General features: G+C 35.0%; 1 protein-coding gene across 2 annotated transcripts; it reads left to right on the forward strand.

Annotated features, from left to right (window-relative positions):
* Positions 1 to 9,729: 9,729 nt before the first annotated feature.
* Jchain (joining chain of multimeric IgA and IgM) lies at positions 9,730 to 17,815 on the forward strand. Of its 2 annotated transcripts, none has more exons than XM_004871727.4 (4): positions 9,730 to 10,097; positions 13,690 to 13,816; positions 16,045 to 16,125; positions 16,758 to 17,815. In XM_004871727.4, exons 1-4 carry the CDS (start codon positions 10,034 to 10,036, stop codon positions 16,966 to 16,968), a joined length of 483 nt encoding a protein of 160 aa, XP_004871784.1. In that variant the 5' UTR covers positions 9,730 to 10,033; the 3' UTR covers positions 16,969 to 17,815. The 2 variants fall into 2 exon arrangements, with proteins under 2 accessions (XP_004871784.1, XP_087044604.1); XM_087188478.1 differs by having other exon boundaries at positions 9,785 to 10,097; positions 13,675 to 13,816.
* The last annotated feature ends 411 nt before the right edge of the window (positions 17,816 to 18,226 follow it).

Genomic DNA, 18,226 nt, shown 5'->3' on the forward strand with positions numbered 1-18,226 from the left:
TTTTTTTTTGAGACAGTCTCATTATGTAGCTCAGGCTGGCCTTGAAATTGCTGCTATCTGATCCTCCTGCCTCAGCCTCCCCAGTGCTGGGATTACAGAAGTACAGCACCATGCCTATTGGAAAATAGTTTTTTAATATAATAGTAAATGAGGTAAACCTAAATAGAGGCTTTATGTCAACCTATATCAACATAATGGAATACTGCAGAACTACTTCAAAGATAAACATAATCTATCAATTTTTTTTTTTTTTTTGGTACCGGGGATGGAACTTTGGTCCTTGCACTTGTGCAGCAGGCGGCGAAACAACTGAGCTAAATCCCCGGCTATCTATCAATTTTTTGAAATCAGTTCATAAGATATACATGTGACCAAAAAGGAACAAAATATTTTTGATAGTGACTCAGTTTTTAATTTATTCTGAATATGCAAATTGTAAAACACCCATATCCAATTATTCAGTTTTGGAAATAAAATGTCACAAATATAGTTGCAGTTGCTTACGTACTCCTTAATAGTATTAGGCATGTCCTTAAATTTCTGTGGACAGTGATTCTGGGTAGTTTATATCTGTTCCTGTGGGTCAGGACAGAAGCACCCTCTGAAGGAGGAGGGAGGTTCAGGGCAAGCACAGGTCCTGGTGGGATGGGTTGCCAGGCTGGTCAGGGGCTGTCTCTGTTTTATCCTAGAGAAGAGGCCTCTTCTGTCCTTCCTCAGTCATGGTATACAGGACTGACTTGTGGAACTTACTATTATTTGGGGAATTTTAATTAGTTGTTTGGTTTTTTTTGATACCAGGGATCGAACTCAGGTCCTTGCGCTTGTGAGACAGGCGGTAGTTTGTTTAATATCAAACTTATAATTAAATATGTGTCTAGTACATATAATGATTTTTCCACTTTCGAATGCTTTGCCTTGTTTCACTCCTTTTTAAGATCATTTTTGCTGTTGTCTTCTCTTGACAGATCTTCACTCTAGTGCCAATAAGATATTCCCTTGGTTTATTTCTCCGTGTTGATTCAATAGTTACCTATGCATTGTGTCAAAGATATAGGAAGCAGAGCTCTGATATATATGAAGAAGGTATAAATGTTGTGTTTCTGATGCCCCTTTAACATTTTTTAGAAGTGATGATTTTTGGATAGAAATCTCTGAAATCATATATGTTCGTTGTGGGAATGTCAGTGTATTCTATGATTCTGAGCTTGTTACATGTTCTTGAGGATAAAAGTAAACATAGAGTTCCTCTGTGATAGACTGGAAATTTGTCAGATGCAAAATTTTTATCTCAAATATATATTTTACAGTCTTCATTAAATGTTTTTCCTCCTCTGAAATCAATAGAGTCTGGAACTTCTTCATATTGGTGCTAAGGTAGTGAAAGAAGATAGCTTAGAGAGATTTCAGGACTATTAATTCTCTTTTCACATTTTTTTAAATTTTTATTTTTTTAACATGGTGTCCTCTTTTTTTGGTTTTAATTTTTTAATTAGTACATGTTTCTGTACATAATGATCACATTGCTTGTGGGAGTTGATACATGTATATAACATATGTGCTTTTTAAATCCCTATTTCCCTTCTTCCTCCATCTCTTGGTCCCCTTTTCTTCACAAAAGCTCTGTCTCCCTTTTTCCTATTATCTTTCACTCTGCTCTTTGTTTATATTTCAGGTTTCTCATATGAGAGAAACTATCTGACATAGCTGTATGTCTGATTTATTTCACTGAACATTTGGTCTCAAGGTGCATCCATTTTCCTACAAATGGCTCATATTTATTCTTTATGGTACAGTAGTGTTCCATTATTTCATATTGGCTATAAGGATTAATGGGTTCATTTTGGCTAACAACATGCATGTAACATACAGCACTTTGATCACTTTCACCTTCCTGTAACCCCTTGACCTACCTTCTCCCCATTTCACATTTTTGTTTCCATACATATGTTTTGATCATATTTGTTTCCCTATTAACTACTCCCATGCCCCACCCCTTCTCCACTACTCCTCTCATCTAATCATCTGCTTTCTTCTATCTTACCATCTTTTTTTAGGAGAACATGTGATATCTGTCTTTCTGAGCCTGGCTTCTTTTGTCCAGCATAATGGTCTGCACATCCATCATTTCCTGCAGATGACAAAGTGCCTGCTCCTGTATGGCTGGACAGTGCTCCATGGTGTGGATGTATACATCTTCTTTATCCACTGACCTGCGGGTGGGGTGATTCACTTTCATTTCATTTATCCTGTGTAACACCAGAGATGTTGCCATAGGTAGTTAGGGCTTCACACACAAACGTATAATTATCCTTCTGTAGCACTTTTGGGAACACTAAGAAGTTGCTTCTAAAATCTAAAAGATTTTTAGATTACTTGGAATTTACAGATTGACTTTTAATTCAAGGTTTAGCATGACCTTAATTTTTTTCTGATTCTTTTTTTTTTGCACCTGATTGGGCAATTCTATTCATTACCTAAACTAGTCTTTCTTTTCAGGTTCAAGGAAAAATGAGCAATGTGTATTATTACACTAAATGCAGAACTTAATCCATTAAAAGCAAAAGCAAAAAATTTCAGCCACACTTTAGATTTAAAACCAAGAACGCTATTTAAAAAAATAATTTCTTCAAAGCGTTTAAGTGGCAAAATGCCAGGCTGCCATTAAGGATCCTTTTTGTATTAGAAGACTTTATTTTCATTTTTTTTTTTTGGTACTAGGGATCTAACTCAGGACCTTGTGCATGTGAGGCAGGTGGCAGCACCACTGAGCTAAATCCCTGGGCCATATTAGAAGACTTTAAATGAGAAAAATCATATGATATTAAATATAAAAGCTAAATGAGAGATTGAGTTATTTATTTAGTTATTTTTTGTGTGTGGTGCTGCTGGGCCAGGACCTTGTGCATGCTAGGCAAGCTCTCTATGACTTGAACTATGTCCTTAGTGCAAGAAATTGAGTTTTGTAAATATTCATGCTAGCCGTAAGGGTGAAATATAGAGTTTCAGTCTGCGCGATAGTATGGCTATATGAGTTAACTTGAAATGAGTTACTATACCAAAAATATGCTTGCTAATGGACTGTTGTGAGCTTATACATAGGGCTTCAGCTGCATGGCCCCGAAATCTGTCCTAAATGCTAGCCTACAGAACATTTCTCTTAATGACTTAAATAAGGACCTCAGTTTCAAGTTGCAGACACTGTGAAATTGAGAGAATAAGTAATGTCTTGAGTTCTAGAATCTGGATTCAAAAAGAATTTATTAGATTGTAATGTTGGGCTGACATTAACAAGCTAAAATGTAGGGACCCAGATCCCATTGAAGTGTTAAATGTGGGGAAGTCATCATTTTACAGAAACATTTACTCTTTGTTTTTTTTTTTTTTTTTTGGTTACTGGGGATCGAACTCAGGACCTCGCACTTACAGGGCAGTCGGCAGCATCACTGAGCCAAATCCTCCACCCTGAAACACTCTTAAAATAGGAGATTTTAGAGCCAAGGGTGGTGGCTCATGTGTATAATCTCAGATACTCAGGAGGCTGAGATGGGAAGATCAAAAGCTTGAGCCCAGCCCGGGCAATTTAGAAAGATCCTGTTTTAAAGTAAAATATGAAACAGAATTAATGAACACTGGGGATAATGCTCAGTGCTAGAACACTGGCCTAGCACATGTAAGGCCCTGTGTTTAATCCCTAATACTGCAAAAAGAAAGGGGGGGCGATTTTTAGTTGATTATTACACCTAATTAAAGCCAATTGTGTAGCATGGCTACCAAAAAAGAGGGATTATCATCTTAAGTGGACAATTTTTCTGTTTTGTATTGGTCATTATTGATCAGATGACACTTGATTTGTGTGTATGTATTTAGATATACTTTAAAAGGGACATTGAGAAGATAAGCTTATCCAAAGAAGAGACCAATAATTCTAGGATTTAAACTTAGAGGCAGTTTTCAACTCCCTGTAAAAATGAGGCAGTGGGGCCAGGGATTTAGCTCACAAGGACCTGAGTTCGATCCCCGATACCAAAAAAAAAGAGACAGTGACTAGTGCTTGACTGATGGCATTCTCCCTCAGGCGATGATACTCATCTTGAGACTTATGAGTTGTTGGGGCACCATGAAAGGGTAGGAAGACTTCCAGGCCAGCACTGGAAGGGGGGAGTGGAAGGGCTCCAAGCGGAAGTACATGAGGAATGAAGGATGAGAAGTACAGGTGTTTGAGTTGGTTCTAAATGTGATCAGGTGTAATGCCATTTACCTTTTGAAAAGATCAATTTACTAAGTGGACAAGGAGTTATGGGAGACTTGATGTGATGAATAGTTTAATATATTATAAACATGAAACTCTATTTCCTCTTGATTATTTCTTCCAAATTATTACAATTAAATTTTTTTGTCTTCTTTTGACAAAATTTTAAGGAGGTCCATATTTTTTCATAATTAAAAGTCTTATTTATTTGCTCTTGTCTTAAAATTGCTGAAGAAGTCTAATTTTAAAAAGTTCAGTTCTAGGGCCGGGGATTTAGCTCAGTGGTTTCGCCACCTGCTGTGCAAGCACAAAGACCTGAGTTCAATCACAGGTACCAAAAAAAAAAAAAGTTCAGTTGTGTCTAAAAAGTTCTATCTGAAACTCACTTTTCTTCATCAATTTTTTTGTACCAGAAATCGAACTCAGGACCTTGAGCTTGTGAGGCAGGAGGCAGAACCACTGAGCTAAATCCCCAGCCCTCAAACTCACTTTTAATTTCAAGTGTCTAACCTCCAATTCTAAACAAAATAGAATAACAGAGATCAGATTTACCTTCCCATGTGAAACAGTATAAAAACCTGACAGGCATCCTGTTATCGCAGCACTCTGGGAGTCAAGAGACTCACAAGCTCAATGACACCATCTCTAAAAAACCCAAAAAACCAAAACCAACCAAAGAAAAAAACCCCCCAAAAGTGCTGGGGCATGGTGGCCCATACCTGGGCTAAAGACTAAGTTCAAGGCCACCCTGGAGTATACAGTGAAACTGTATACCAAAAAAGGAAGAAAGAAAAGCTCAGCGCAAAGGCCTTGGTTCACTCCCCAGTAGTGCAAAAAACAGAACTTGACCAAATTTATGAAATAGTTGTTTTCAAGACATTAGGCAACAAAGAACAATGATTTCTGGGAGACAGGAGACAAGGCGCCTACTGCTCTTGACCCATCTTATTGCCTCAGAGGGAATTTCTGAGTCATGGCTTTAGGGTGAATTCTGCCAAATATTTAAGGAAAAAATCATATTAATTCTATATAAACTATTCCAGAAAAATACAGTACTTCTAAACTCATTCTTTTGAGTCAGCATTATTGTAATAAAAAACTAGTCAGAGACATTATAAGAAGACAACATTTTTTGGTGGGGAGGGCACCAGGAATTGAACTCAGGACTTTGCACTTGCCAGGCAGGCATGGCACCACTGAGCTAAATCGCCAGCCCAAGGAAAGCACATTTAAAACCAGTATACCTCAAGAATATAAAAGCAGAAGTTCAAAATAAAGTTTTAGTAAATCAAATCCAACAATTTATCTTTGATGTTACACCATGATTAAGTGGAGTTTATCCTGAGAATGAAAGGCTAGTTTAACATTTAAAAATCAATGTAGCGCCTGGGATGTTGCTCAGTGGCGCTGCACCTGCCTGGCAAGTGCAAGGTCCTGAGTTCAATTCCTGGTACCAAAAAAAGAAAAAAAATCAATGTAATTTACTATATTAAGAGACTGAAAAGGGAAAAAACTACATGGTCATTTCAAGACAGAGAAGAAAAATAGGAAAAAATCCAGTATCTATTTTTCCTTTTTTTTGGTACCGGGGATGGAACTCAGGTCCTTGTACTTGTGCAGCAGGTGGCGAAACCACTGAGCTAAATCCCTGGCCCCAGTATCAATTTCTGATAAAAATTTTCAGCAAACCAAGAGTAAAGAACATCCTCCACTTAACAAAGGGTATACAAGGGAAACTTAACAATACTTAAAATTGAATTCTGAATATGTGAACTTCTTAACAGCTTTATTGACATATAATGATGTAATGATAAAGAATAAACTGTGCACAAAAAAAAGAATAAACTGCACACATTAAACTGTATACTTTGAACCATTTTGACAGCCATGAATTCATGATCACTATCAAGATCATGAATATATCCATTCTCCCCCCAAATTTTCTTAACCACTTTATACTGTCATCCTGTCCTCCCTTCTCTTTTGTCTTTATTTTTCCAAGCAATCTACTTTTTGTCCCTATAGACTTTTTGTGTGTTCTACAAAAAATACAAATATATAAAAATATAGAATCATATGGTAGTTGCCATTTAAATTTTTTTTGGCTTTCTCCATTCAGAATAATTATTTTGGGATTAATCCATGTTATATGTATCAATAGTTCACTCACTTTTTATTGGTTAGTAATAGGTATACCATAGCTTGTTTACATAGTTTGTTTATAGACATTTAGATAATCTCCAGCTTTAGCCTATCACAATCAAATTAACGCCCCTTCCCCACCTACCCCAAGTTAGAAAAACTATGGATGTTTTTATTCCTATCTTAAGTAGCAAGAGCAGGTGTCAGTTTCTAGATTCCTACGTACCAGCACCCACAGGACAGATAGGTTCTTTTGGGATGCTTCCCTAAACTTCACTGCAGATGGCAGCAGCTGGTCAGGTTTGGATTTTCTGAAACTCAGTAAGGAGTTTCAGACATGGTGATGATGATGACCACGACGACAATGAATACAGCTTGCTGTGTACCAAGGTCTGTTCTAACTTCTTCAGATGAAGTACATATTAATCTCACAACAATTTTATGAAGTATGTATTGTTATCTTCCTCATTTTACAGACAAGGGGACTCAAACAGAGAAGTTAGGTGGTTAGTCCAGTGCCACACAGCTAGAAAGTAAGAATTGGGAGACAAACCCAGCATCATTTCTCTTAATTATGATGCTACAGTACTTCTCAGTTTTTCCTTCTTTCAGAGCCCCTGCTTTATTTGAGTGATTTTCTTAATACTTTTCCTCTCTTGGTTTTGGGAAGAGGAAAGGACCCTACCCTCCACTCTCGTAAGGGTGAAGGTGGAAGCATCTCTTACCCCATGCAGTGCTACTTTATCAGGTCAGCGCTCATGTTAACACTTCCCTTTCCCTCGCTAAGTCCCCCAGGACTGGAGATGGGAGCGGGGAGTGGCAGGGTGGTGGTCATAAAGTCAGTTCTCTGTTACCTCTTATTAAATGGTGAAAGAATTCTTTGGCTCTCTTTAGTTGTTTTGTCCACTCTGGGCCTTGGACACCAGTGCTGGGGTGGGGGAGAAAGAGTTACATTTTATTAGAGGCTGTTGTAATTGGGGACAGAGGATAGTGGCTTGGACTAGGATGGTAGTGAAAATAAAGAGAATCAGATGAATATGGGACGTAGTTTGGACATAAAGGCAGCAGGTCATAGCGGTGGATTTGATGTGGGGGAGAAGAATAAAAGGAGTCAGAGCAGAAGATTTTGGCTTGAGCAACCAGCTGGATGGAGATATCCTTTACTGAGATGGAGGAGACTTGAGACAAAGTATGGGAGCATGAGCGTGGATGCGTCATTAACAGTACTGTTTTACGTGGTTAGACAAGTAGAGAAGTAGAGAGAGAAATAGAAAGTTGGATATAGGAGTGTAAAGCTTAGTGGGCAAAGGCAAGGCTAGACCTATGCATTTAAAGCCATGTGATAAAATAAAATTAATTAGGAAGAGGATGAGACAAAAGAGAAGGCTGAGGGTTAAGCCTCACTTCCTTCAGTATTCAGAGAAAGAGTCAGCAAGACTGAGAACACGGGAAGGCAGGAAGAAAGCACGGGAGCATGTTCTCTCTGTCCCTAGATGGTTTGAGTATCCCACAGGGAATGAGGCGTCCAGTTGGCTCAGCTGTTTTCAAACAAATGCTGAACTCAGGCTGTCTGATGTATTAGAAATAGAAACAAAATTTGAGGGAGAATATAAAGTTGAGACTTTAAGATTTCTTTTATCCAGATAAGTCTATCACTAAAATTCTTATTCCATGAATCTTAAATATGAATGTAGAAAAAGAAAGCATTTTTGGTGGAGAATTTAGAACACATACCTAAGTTCTCAGTCACTTAACTCACTTGCATGTAAAAGTTTCTCTTCACACTTTGCATTTTTTTTGTGGGAAGAACATACTGAAGCAGGAGATGAAAAACTGGGATGCACATGTGCACACACATCTATTTAGTTCATGATAAAAAGAATATGATAGAATTCACTTATAACACAGATCTGTAAACATAAACAGAAATTTCAGCTAACTTGTTTTCAGTGGTGATCCTATTTTAAAAAAATTATTAACTTCTTGCTCTTTTGTAAATAGTTAAGGCTGGTAGTTACCTATCCCCATCCCGCTTCCAGGCTAGTCCACTGGTTTTCAGCTTTAATGTCCAGTGTCCATCAGAATCTGATGTCTATATTATAATCAATTGGACTGCTACTATCTACTGTTTACTGTGGTACCAAGGATTGAACTGAGGGTATTTGCACTGAGCTATATCCCTAGCTCTTATTTTATTTTTTATTTTGACAGTTCTTGTTCAGTCACTAAGTTGCCCATACTGCACTTGAACTTATGATCTTCCTACCTCAGTTTCCCAGAATGCTGGGATTACAGGCATTTACCACCTTTTTCTGTTTTGTTTTTGTTTTTGGTACTGGGGATCAAACTTGGGTTCTTGCACTTGTGCAGCAGGTGGTGAAACCACTGAGCTAAATCCCCAGCCCCTCACCACCTTTTTCTATTACATAACATTGTTTATATGGTTCCAGTATATTTTTCTTAGTTGCAAGTAGTCCTATTGATAGTAGAAATTAAAATGAGAATAAACTTTGATGGTATAGTAAGTAATATTTCACATTTCACTACCTGGTACTTTGTTCTTGCTAGACTTTAAATACACGTTCTTAAAGGAATATAATTATGTGCTAGCCTTAATACTGTATCTCTTTCATTCTTCCATTTTCTATACCTCTAGCTTGCCTGCTTTTGATCCTGAAGTATTATTTATAACTTCTTAAATTCTGGGAGGCCCTTTAAAAATTACAGCTAAGAACCAACAGTAACACTGATTTGGTGCTGTTGCTTAGAAATGTAACCAACATATTCCTGGAACCCACCCTGACTCAAAGAGAAAATTCTAGCAAGTTGGAGTGGGACTAGGGCATATCTATCCAAAAGCTCAGTTTAAAAAAATTGACATTAATTAAGTGAAAAAAATTTAAACAAAATATTTCAGTGATTCAGTTTTCTGTGGAAGCATCTCAAATAAAAATCATCTCATGATTTTACAATTCTGTATTACTAGATGGGAAAACACAGATCTGCCTTAATGCTATGAAATGGAAATATGGAACTGATTCACTCAGTATCTACCAGTTTCTAATTCTAACATATTTGAATGTTATAAAATTAATAAGTATATATTTAGATATGATAGCTTAGTTAATTAAGCATAATAGAAAAAATTGACTCAAGATGCAGTTGCAGCTTTAAAGGGCTTTCATTTCTTCCTTTCCTTTATTCCTTTTCTTTCTTTTCCCTTCCCTTCATTTATTATTCCAGCACCAACAAATGTGAGATGTTTGATTTGAATATATGTAGGTAATAAATTTGAGAATCCTTATTTAAACATGCTTAGTGGCCTCCTGACTTGATATTATTATTATTGATCTTCTGCTTAATATATTTCTGTAGCATAAATGTAAAATAAAAATAATTGCATTAAATCATGGCCTTTTGGGGATGCTTTAGAAGAAGGTACTTTAAATATGAATCATACACTTCTTCTCAGTGTGGGCTTTAAAGTTCGGCTTCAACCGCAGTTGTGATTGTTTTGAGTTTGTTAGTTGCCTGGAGTGTTATTTTAAGAAAGCAGAAGCACCATCATTTGCACACTTCTTAGCGATTGCACACCTTAACCCTGACTCTGTGGCTGCAGTTTTCAAAAGAAGTGAAGTCAAGATGAAGAACCATGTGCTTTTCTGGGGAGTCCTGGCCATTTTTGTTAAGGCTACTCTTGTGACAGGTATGTGGTATTTATTTTTTAAAAAGCCCAGGTAAAAGGAAAAATATAGCATAGACCTATTTTTCAGATGTAAAGATTTATGTTTAGGCTTTGGCTGGCCAGCTAGCCAGCTACTTCTAACATGCTTTAATTTATATATTGGCAGTGATATTATTCAGACAAGACTCAATGTTCTTCTTCTTCTTTCTTATCTCATAGCTGTTTGCTTATTGCAAACCTACAGATTAAGAAAATAGATATTTTTGGCTAATTTATAGCCATACTTATATATGAAAGTCCATACTACATCTTAAAATTTGGTAATCTGTCCTTGTGTCTTAATATTTGAGAGAAATGAAGTAATAATTACTGTAAGTAGAATATAGAAAGCATTGTGATTTTATTTCCTCAGAAAGACTGGTAGTATTTGTAACAACTTTTCTGGATCAGAGCCCACAGATATATTTAATGATCCTTTCATAATATTTAATCAGGTTGTCTATAATTTAATGGCTGTATATCTAATATTTTGTTTATGATCTTTCAAACATCTGTTTGAAAATGGATACATTCTGAATATAGAAATACAGTGTTAAATAATTTTCATCTAGAAGACATATGAATTAGAAGTGATATAATTTGCCGAAGATTTAGCTCAGTGGTTTCGCTGCCTGCTGCACAAGCGCAAGGACCCGAGTTCGATCCCCGGTACCAAAAAAAAAAGAAGTGATATAATTTGACTGAACTGTTTCTAACAATTAATAAACCTGTTCTTATTTTTAGATAGGCAGAAATGTGATTAATAGTCATTATATATATTTTTACTAATAGCATCAAGACTGTTCTAATAATATTTAAAAGATAAACATGTTAGTAATAAACCATTTATATTTATATATACCTAAATATGTAAATATGTACATATATAAGCATGTTTACATACTTATAGGCATTGAAGTATAAAATGTACACAGCTTTATATAAAATAGCTGTCACTTATTGAATACTGTTTTGACATGCTAATAGATTTACATAAATTAATTCTCACAATAACCATATGAATATAGGTTCTATTATTATTTCCAATATATAGTTGAAGCAATTAAGAGTTAGGTGAAATAATTTACTCAAGGTCACACAGCAGCGATAGGTAGAATTCAGGCAATATGACCATATAGTCCATACTCCTAACTACTGTCTTATTGTGCCTGCATAAAGTAACCACCTTTTTTTCTGGGCATGGTGGCACATGCTTATAATCCTAGCATTGGGGAAGCTGAGGCAAGAGGATTGCCGAGAGTTTGAGGGTAGCCTGGGCTGCACAGTGAGTTTAAGACCAGCTTAGAATACGTAGCAAGACCTTGTCTCAGAAAACAAACAAACAAACAAACCAAAAAACACTAAAAAAAGGAATCATGTTTTAATAAACTCATTATGGTCATATCTACCATGCATTGTTATGTAGTTCTCTTTCTTTTTGTCTGGGGATTGAATCTAGGCCCTTCACACTGAGCTGCATCCCCCTCCCCTTTTTAAGACAAGATCCTGCTAAGTTGCTAAATTTGAGACAAGGCCTTGCTAAATTTTCCAGACTGGGCTTGAATTTGTAATCCTCCCACCTCACCTCCCAGAGCACTTGGATTACAGGTGTGTGCCAACATGCTTTGCTTCTATTTTTTTATTTGACTGAATTAAATTTAACAAATATTTACTGAGTACCTACTATGTCTTAGATGCTCTTGGAATAAAGTAATGCAAATCCCTAATAACAGGCTGATTAGGAAAAATTCAGCTTTTAGGTAAGAGAATGTTAAAATCTAAGTCCTCATGAATAGAAAGTATTTGTACATTTTCCAGTGGATGTATTAGTCTGTTTAATATTTTTATATACCAACAGTAATGACACGTTCTTCCTAGATTTCTGTTAAGGTAATACATTGCATCTCATCATAGAATATGGATATTTTTTCATTTCATGGTCAATAATCAAGTCATTTACTTGACTCTCAGTCTGTATTTTTTGGTCAGGCATTATATACTCATTTATATTTCCTTGGGAAAAACATTTAAGAGTTATGAATATAGAAGTAGAGAAGATGACCCCATTTGAGTCATTTTACTCTTTTCAGAACACTTTAAGAATTATCTTGAATTACCTTCTCCAGTACCATACAGAGTTGTGTCAGATTTATCGAGAACTTTGAATAATGACTTAATTATTACAAAGTGCTTCAGTTGCAGTGATCTTAAAGTATGTTTGTAATGGCTGAAATATTGCAATTAGGTTCTCTGTGCTCTGGGAATCATCTCTGGAATAATTAGATTTCCAGTTGCAATTATCTATCTTTTCTTTTTATGTTTGTTTTTTGAGACAGAGTCTTCCTATGAATCTCATGTTGGCCTCAAACTTAGAATGATATCCATCTTGGCCATATAACCTTTATAACTTGATTTCATGTACTAAATCTTTTTTTTTTAAATTTGAAGCTTAATGGGAAGAATTTTTAAATGCCATATAGCTAAAATTATATAAATAAAAATATCTTTAACATCATGGTTAGCATTATTGAATAATACTATTATTAACTCAAGTATCTGTTAATTGCTCCAAGCCTAGTAAGAAATTTTTTTGTTTATTCCTTAAAATACTAACCTGACCCGGCCAGGGATTTAGCTGAGTGGTTTCGCCACCTGCTGCGCAAGCTCAAGACCTGAGTTTGATCCCCGGTACAAAAAAAAAAACCAAAAAAAATACTAACCAGACCCTTTTGTGTAATATTTAGATTAGACAATAAATGTTGACATTCAACGTTAAGGTTTCAATGATTACCTGTGTATTAATTCATTTATTCATTATTTCTGTGTGCTGGCTTATTAAATTAAATTGAACTTGTACTTCACAATATTTTCTAAATTGTTTTTGCAAATTCATATCTTTTTATAACTATATATCTCCATCCTTTAAAATGATTCTTATAAGAAATATTAATACAACTCTTATTTTATTTACTAGAACAATTGTCCTATGATCTGATTATTATTATAAAAATAACTAGGAAAATTGTAGAGAATATTTAAATATCTTACAAAAACAGTTTCTCTTTGGGGGAAAGGTGCCTGTTTTTGCTCTAATGTAATCTAAGCAAGATTTTTTTTTTTTAGTTACAAATGAGATTTGAAGAAGGATGTGACATTTCGAATGGAGTTTATAAAGGAATATGTTATTTTTTGGTTCACTTTTGAATTACTCTACAGAGTTTTGTTTTCTCTCTTACTTTGGCATTTGGCATTGATTTTTACAAAGCTACATCATTCAAAGAATTGTGCCTTTGTTATAACCATTAGAGGAAAATCAGAATGCTTTCAGCCCAGGTTTTCATGGACTAATCCAAGAAGAAAAGAGAAAACTCTTTTTTGAGTACATTTGGATTTCCTTTACTGTGATGTGAGAGTTCACTTAGCTATTTTAGATTAGAAAGAAAACAAATGGAAAAAGCTGAAACTGATCAATAATAAAACATTTTTCTTCACACAAGAAACATAAGTGAACTAGTTACAAAATATATAAAGTGACTTTGGTTTCCTTTTTTCATAACATGTTTTATCTTCAAAGCTCAAGATGAAGAGGAATGGACCGTCCTTGCTGACAATAAATGTCAGTGTGCTCGAGTTACTTCCAGGGTCATCCGTTCCTCTGAAAACCCTAATGAGTACACTGTGGAGAGAAATATCCGAATTATGTAGGTGACATTCCATAGTTCCTTTTCCATTCGTAGTTCCTTTTCCCCTCATTGTAAGCAGAGATACTTTGTTATTAAATGTTGTTTAAATGCAATACCTGTATCTTTATTCTCCTTCTTGATGTGTAGCACCCTATATGAGGCTGAATCTTGTTAGTGACCTTAAGGCAATTTTGGAGAAGTTGAGGGCAGGAATAAAGTGTTCCGGACAACCTAAAAATGGACAGCTAGATCAAATTACAGCTAAAGGTTGTGATGCACTTATCACTATACCCTGTTTATGTGGAGTAATTTCAGTTGAATTAAAACTTTCAGTTGTCCTTGATCAGTTCAAACTGAAACTTCAGATAACACTAGGAGCCTTATTTTGTACCATGTATGGTCTATTAAGTATTTTACACTATATTCAGATGTCTGCATAAAGATGAGACTCACTGATCAACTTGACTAATTCGATTCGGTCTTCACCTGTAGCTTGGACTTGAGCTAGTCATTTCATTTCTCACATAGTCCAAGTTATATCCTATGTAGCTCTTATTCAACAGCAAAAATACTGATAACAATTGAGAAATAAGATTTGTATTAGACTCAATCGGTAATAAATTTCCCTTGTTAGACACTCCTACCCTAATAGTTTTCCTCCAATCAAATATCTTTTATAGAAAGAGAACACAGACAATCTCATTAAATTAATAGGATAGGAATAATATGTTTAAGAGTATTGTTTCGATTTCTGTTTGGTTCACTTAACAGCTATGTGCTTTTATTTTTTTAAATTTAAATTTTTATTAATACATGTTTGTTGTACATAATGATAACATGGGGAGTGGGTACATGTACATAACACATCTTAATTCTGTTTATATTCCTCACCATGGCCCTCTTCCTATTTGCAAAAGATAAACAGGTTAATTATCCACTCTAAGCTTCATCTTCAAATGGGGCAAATAGTGGCTACTTCATAGGATTATTGTAAGAATATTGATTTCATTTAGAGCTTGTGTAGTTCCTGGCACATATTAAAATATTTACTTTTATTTATTTATTTTTAATATTTGATTTTATTTATTCTAACCTATGTGCCACTTATCAGTATACCACTGTACTGCTTGAAACTCTTTTGGTGGTTTCTTATTCTTAGAATATGTTACAAATGCCCAGCTTAACTTACAAAGCTTACCATAAATTCTCAAGATTATCCATTGCCACTTTTATGTTTAAAAATCCAGCAATCTTGTAATGTCTTTGTTTCCTACATTTGCAGTGCTTTCTTTCTCTTCTGTATGCCTCCTGGTTCCTCTGTTTGAAGGAGTTTTTCTCCCACCTCTTTCAACCTCATTAATATTTCCTCTTCTTTAGCTTTATTACTTAATTCTTGTATGAACTTGGGTAGGTCAGTAATCTCTCTCATTTATATTTTGCACATCTTTAAAATGTGGTTAATCATATCTGACTGCCTGCTTATTCTATTAGTATTGAACATATTCCACACATCACATTTCTATCTAGGTACTAGGAATACATAGCCATTTTTTTTCCCCGGTACCAGAGATTGAACTCAGGACCTTGCGCTTGCGAGGCAGGTGTGGTGCTACTGAGCTAAATCCCTGGCCCTGCATAGGCATTTTTGCCTCAAAGAAATTACATAGCCTAGACAAACAACTGTTCTGTAGACAAACAACTATAATCAGGCATTTACTATAATAAGTACAGATGAGCTTTAATGAGACTACATGGGGAAATGTTTATCTGGGAAGGGGATAGGATCAAGGTAATCATAAAAATAAGACAAGTTGACAGGGTTTGGCAAGGTTTTGCAAGCTTATCAACAGAGTAGTTACTTTGAGCTTTATGTTGAATGGGAAATAATTAAAGTACAGAAAAATGACTGTAAAAACTGAGTAATAGTACCCTGGTACCTCGGTTCGTGAATTTGGTTCTTTCCATGATTCTGGTCACAAACTGAGTTGGATGAGAACCAAATCAAATTGAGTGGTTAGGTTCAATATTGACCTTATGAGGAAGTTTGACTGGGTTCCCATTCAGTTCTTCTTGCAACCAGAATTGTGGAGCGAATTGAGTTCATGAACCAAGATACCACTGTATTACCTACAGTGCTTAAATGTAAAGATAAGTACCATCCAATTAAATAGTACTGTTCTATCAGTGTACCGATATCAGAAATAACAATATCTGTATTCTGTTATTTTTATTGTTTCTTTTTTTAGTGTTCCTGTGAACAACAGGGAGAATATCTCTGATCCCACCTCACCACGGAGAACCAATTTTGTGTACCATTTGTCTGACCTGTAAGATATTTTCTTTCATACTCATAGATATGTGGAAGTTAATACCTTTTAACTAACCTTGTTAGAATGTTTCTGAAAATATGTTGGAGTATAAAGATTTATAAGTATCTGAACTTTTGAATGCATTCCCATGTTATTAGGTATCACACATTCACGGGACCATGACAGATAAAAAGTAGCTATACATCTATTCTAAAGAAGAAACTAATGTCATTCATACAGGAAGGGTCATTTTATATTAATAGCTCAATAAATAGATTTCAGCTTATAAACATGAAAATGTTTCTTTGGAAATGATAGAATCAAATAGTTTCTAAAAATATTATTTTCTCATTTAAACAAACTAAATGATTGGGAATAAACCTAACACAAGAGAAGTTTCTGTAGGTAAGACAATCACATTATCATATTATTAATTATATAGCTTACTTTCAAGTAATTTTTGTGTATTAAAAGTTGAAAAAGCTCACAAACTGTTCTGTAGTATACAATTAATTAGGTCCAAAAGGAATCATCTTTTATTATAGGTCAGGGCTATAAGAGCTCATTGATTTTAGATAGAAATGTATGGTCACTCATATTTTGATACAGCATTTAATGTGAATTACTAATATGTGTCATTTGTTTTTCAGCTGTAAAAAATGTGATCCTGTAGAAGTGGAGCTGGATAATCAGGTAGTTACTGCCACACAGAGCAACCTCTGTGAGGAAGACAGAGTGCCAGAGACGTGCTACACTTACGACAGGAACAAGTGCTATACAACTGTGGTCCCGCTCACATACAGGGGGGAGACCAAGATGGTGAAGGCAGCCCTGACCCCCGACTCCTGCTACCCCGACTAGCATAAGTCACTGCTAAATGTGCAGCTCTGTCCTGAGAAGCTCTCTATTTAGTCCAGAAAGTTAGTGTATTTACAACCAGTGAATTTTAAGCCAAATTTTAAAATTAATGCAAGACTAACTTTCCCCTTAAAAATTGAAGTAATGGTTTTATTTATTAGGCAATTACTTCTCAAATCTAAATATTAAATATCAATTATAATGCTTGTCTGAGGGGTATGCTTCCTTAAGATCATAGTTTTTAGCATTTAAAAAAATAGACAAGGAAAGAAAGTAAAACTCAAAGAGTAAAAATCTGGAGGCATAATTAACTGTCCTTTTCTCTTTGCTTGGTTTTGTTTTGGAGAGCCAGAGCATTTGCACATTCTATGCCATTTTCCTTTTAAAAAGTTTCACTGTGGGCCAGGGATTTAGCTCAGTGGCACCACTCCTGCCTAGTAGGCATAAGGTCCTAAGTTCGATCCCAGGTACCCCCCCAAAAAAGTTTCGCTGTGTAGAGAAAACATATGTGTAAACATAGGTCAATTATATGTCTTCCTTAGAAAAATGATAATTGGAGAACATGTTCTGGAACTGTGTATAAAATTATTAAAAATGTAATCTAATATTTATGAAACCAATTTGCAGAAAATGATATAATTTAAAACATAATTAAAAGTACATTTTGACATAATATACAGATGTGGCAGCAGAACTTCCTGTTTTTGATAAAGAATTTTTTTCAACAATCAGGTTAGTGTAAGATATTCCCATTGGAAATCATCTTTGTTGCAACTGAATCTAATGTTTTGTTTTCTAAAATATGTGTTCTCTAACACAGTTTGAACAATTAAATAGAATCATAAGCATATACCTGTGTGAAATAATTTATTAGAAAAAAGCTTGTGTTAACTTTCTTTTTTTTCTTTTTGTGTTGTTATATGTGAATTAAATATAATTTGTTATTGATGAAGTTTGTAACTACGATAAAATGATGAATTAATCACTGAATTCATACATTTATATATTTGACCATTTTACATCCAAAATTAAATAAAAAGGCAAGGTCTTCATGACCCATAAATCTTTATGGCAGAAAGGCAAAGCTAACTGACATATACCTAAGGGCACTATGGAAGGTAAATGGTGACTCTTGATTTAAATCAGTTGGAGAACGATGAGTAAAAATCAGTTTCTGTGAGTCATTCTTCTGTTTCCTTTTTAAAAATAGTGGTAGCCATTTTTAGTAATGTCTGTGTTTATGATGATTATTCAGCTTTTC

This window comes from Heterocephalus glaber, unplaced genomic scaffold, assembly GCF_053883595.1.
Source record: "Heterocephalus glaber isolate CG9 unplaced genomic scaffold, H.glaber_assembly_v1.0 deba00000281, whole genome shotgun sequence".
Taxonomy (NCBI): domain Eukaryota; kingdom Metazoa; phylum Chordata; class Mammalia; order Rodentia; family Bathyergidae; genus Heterocephalus; species Heterocephalus glaber.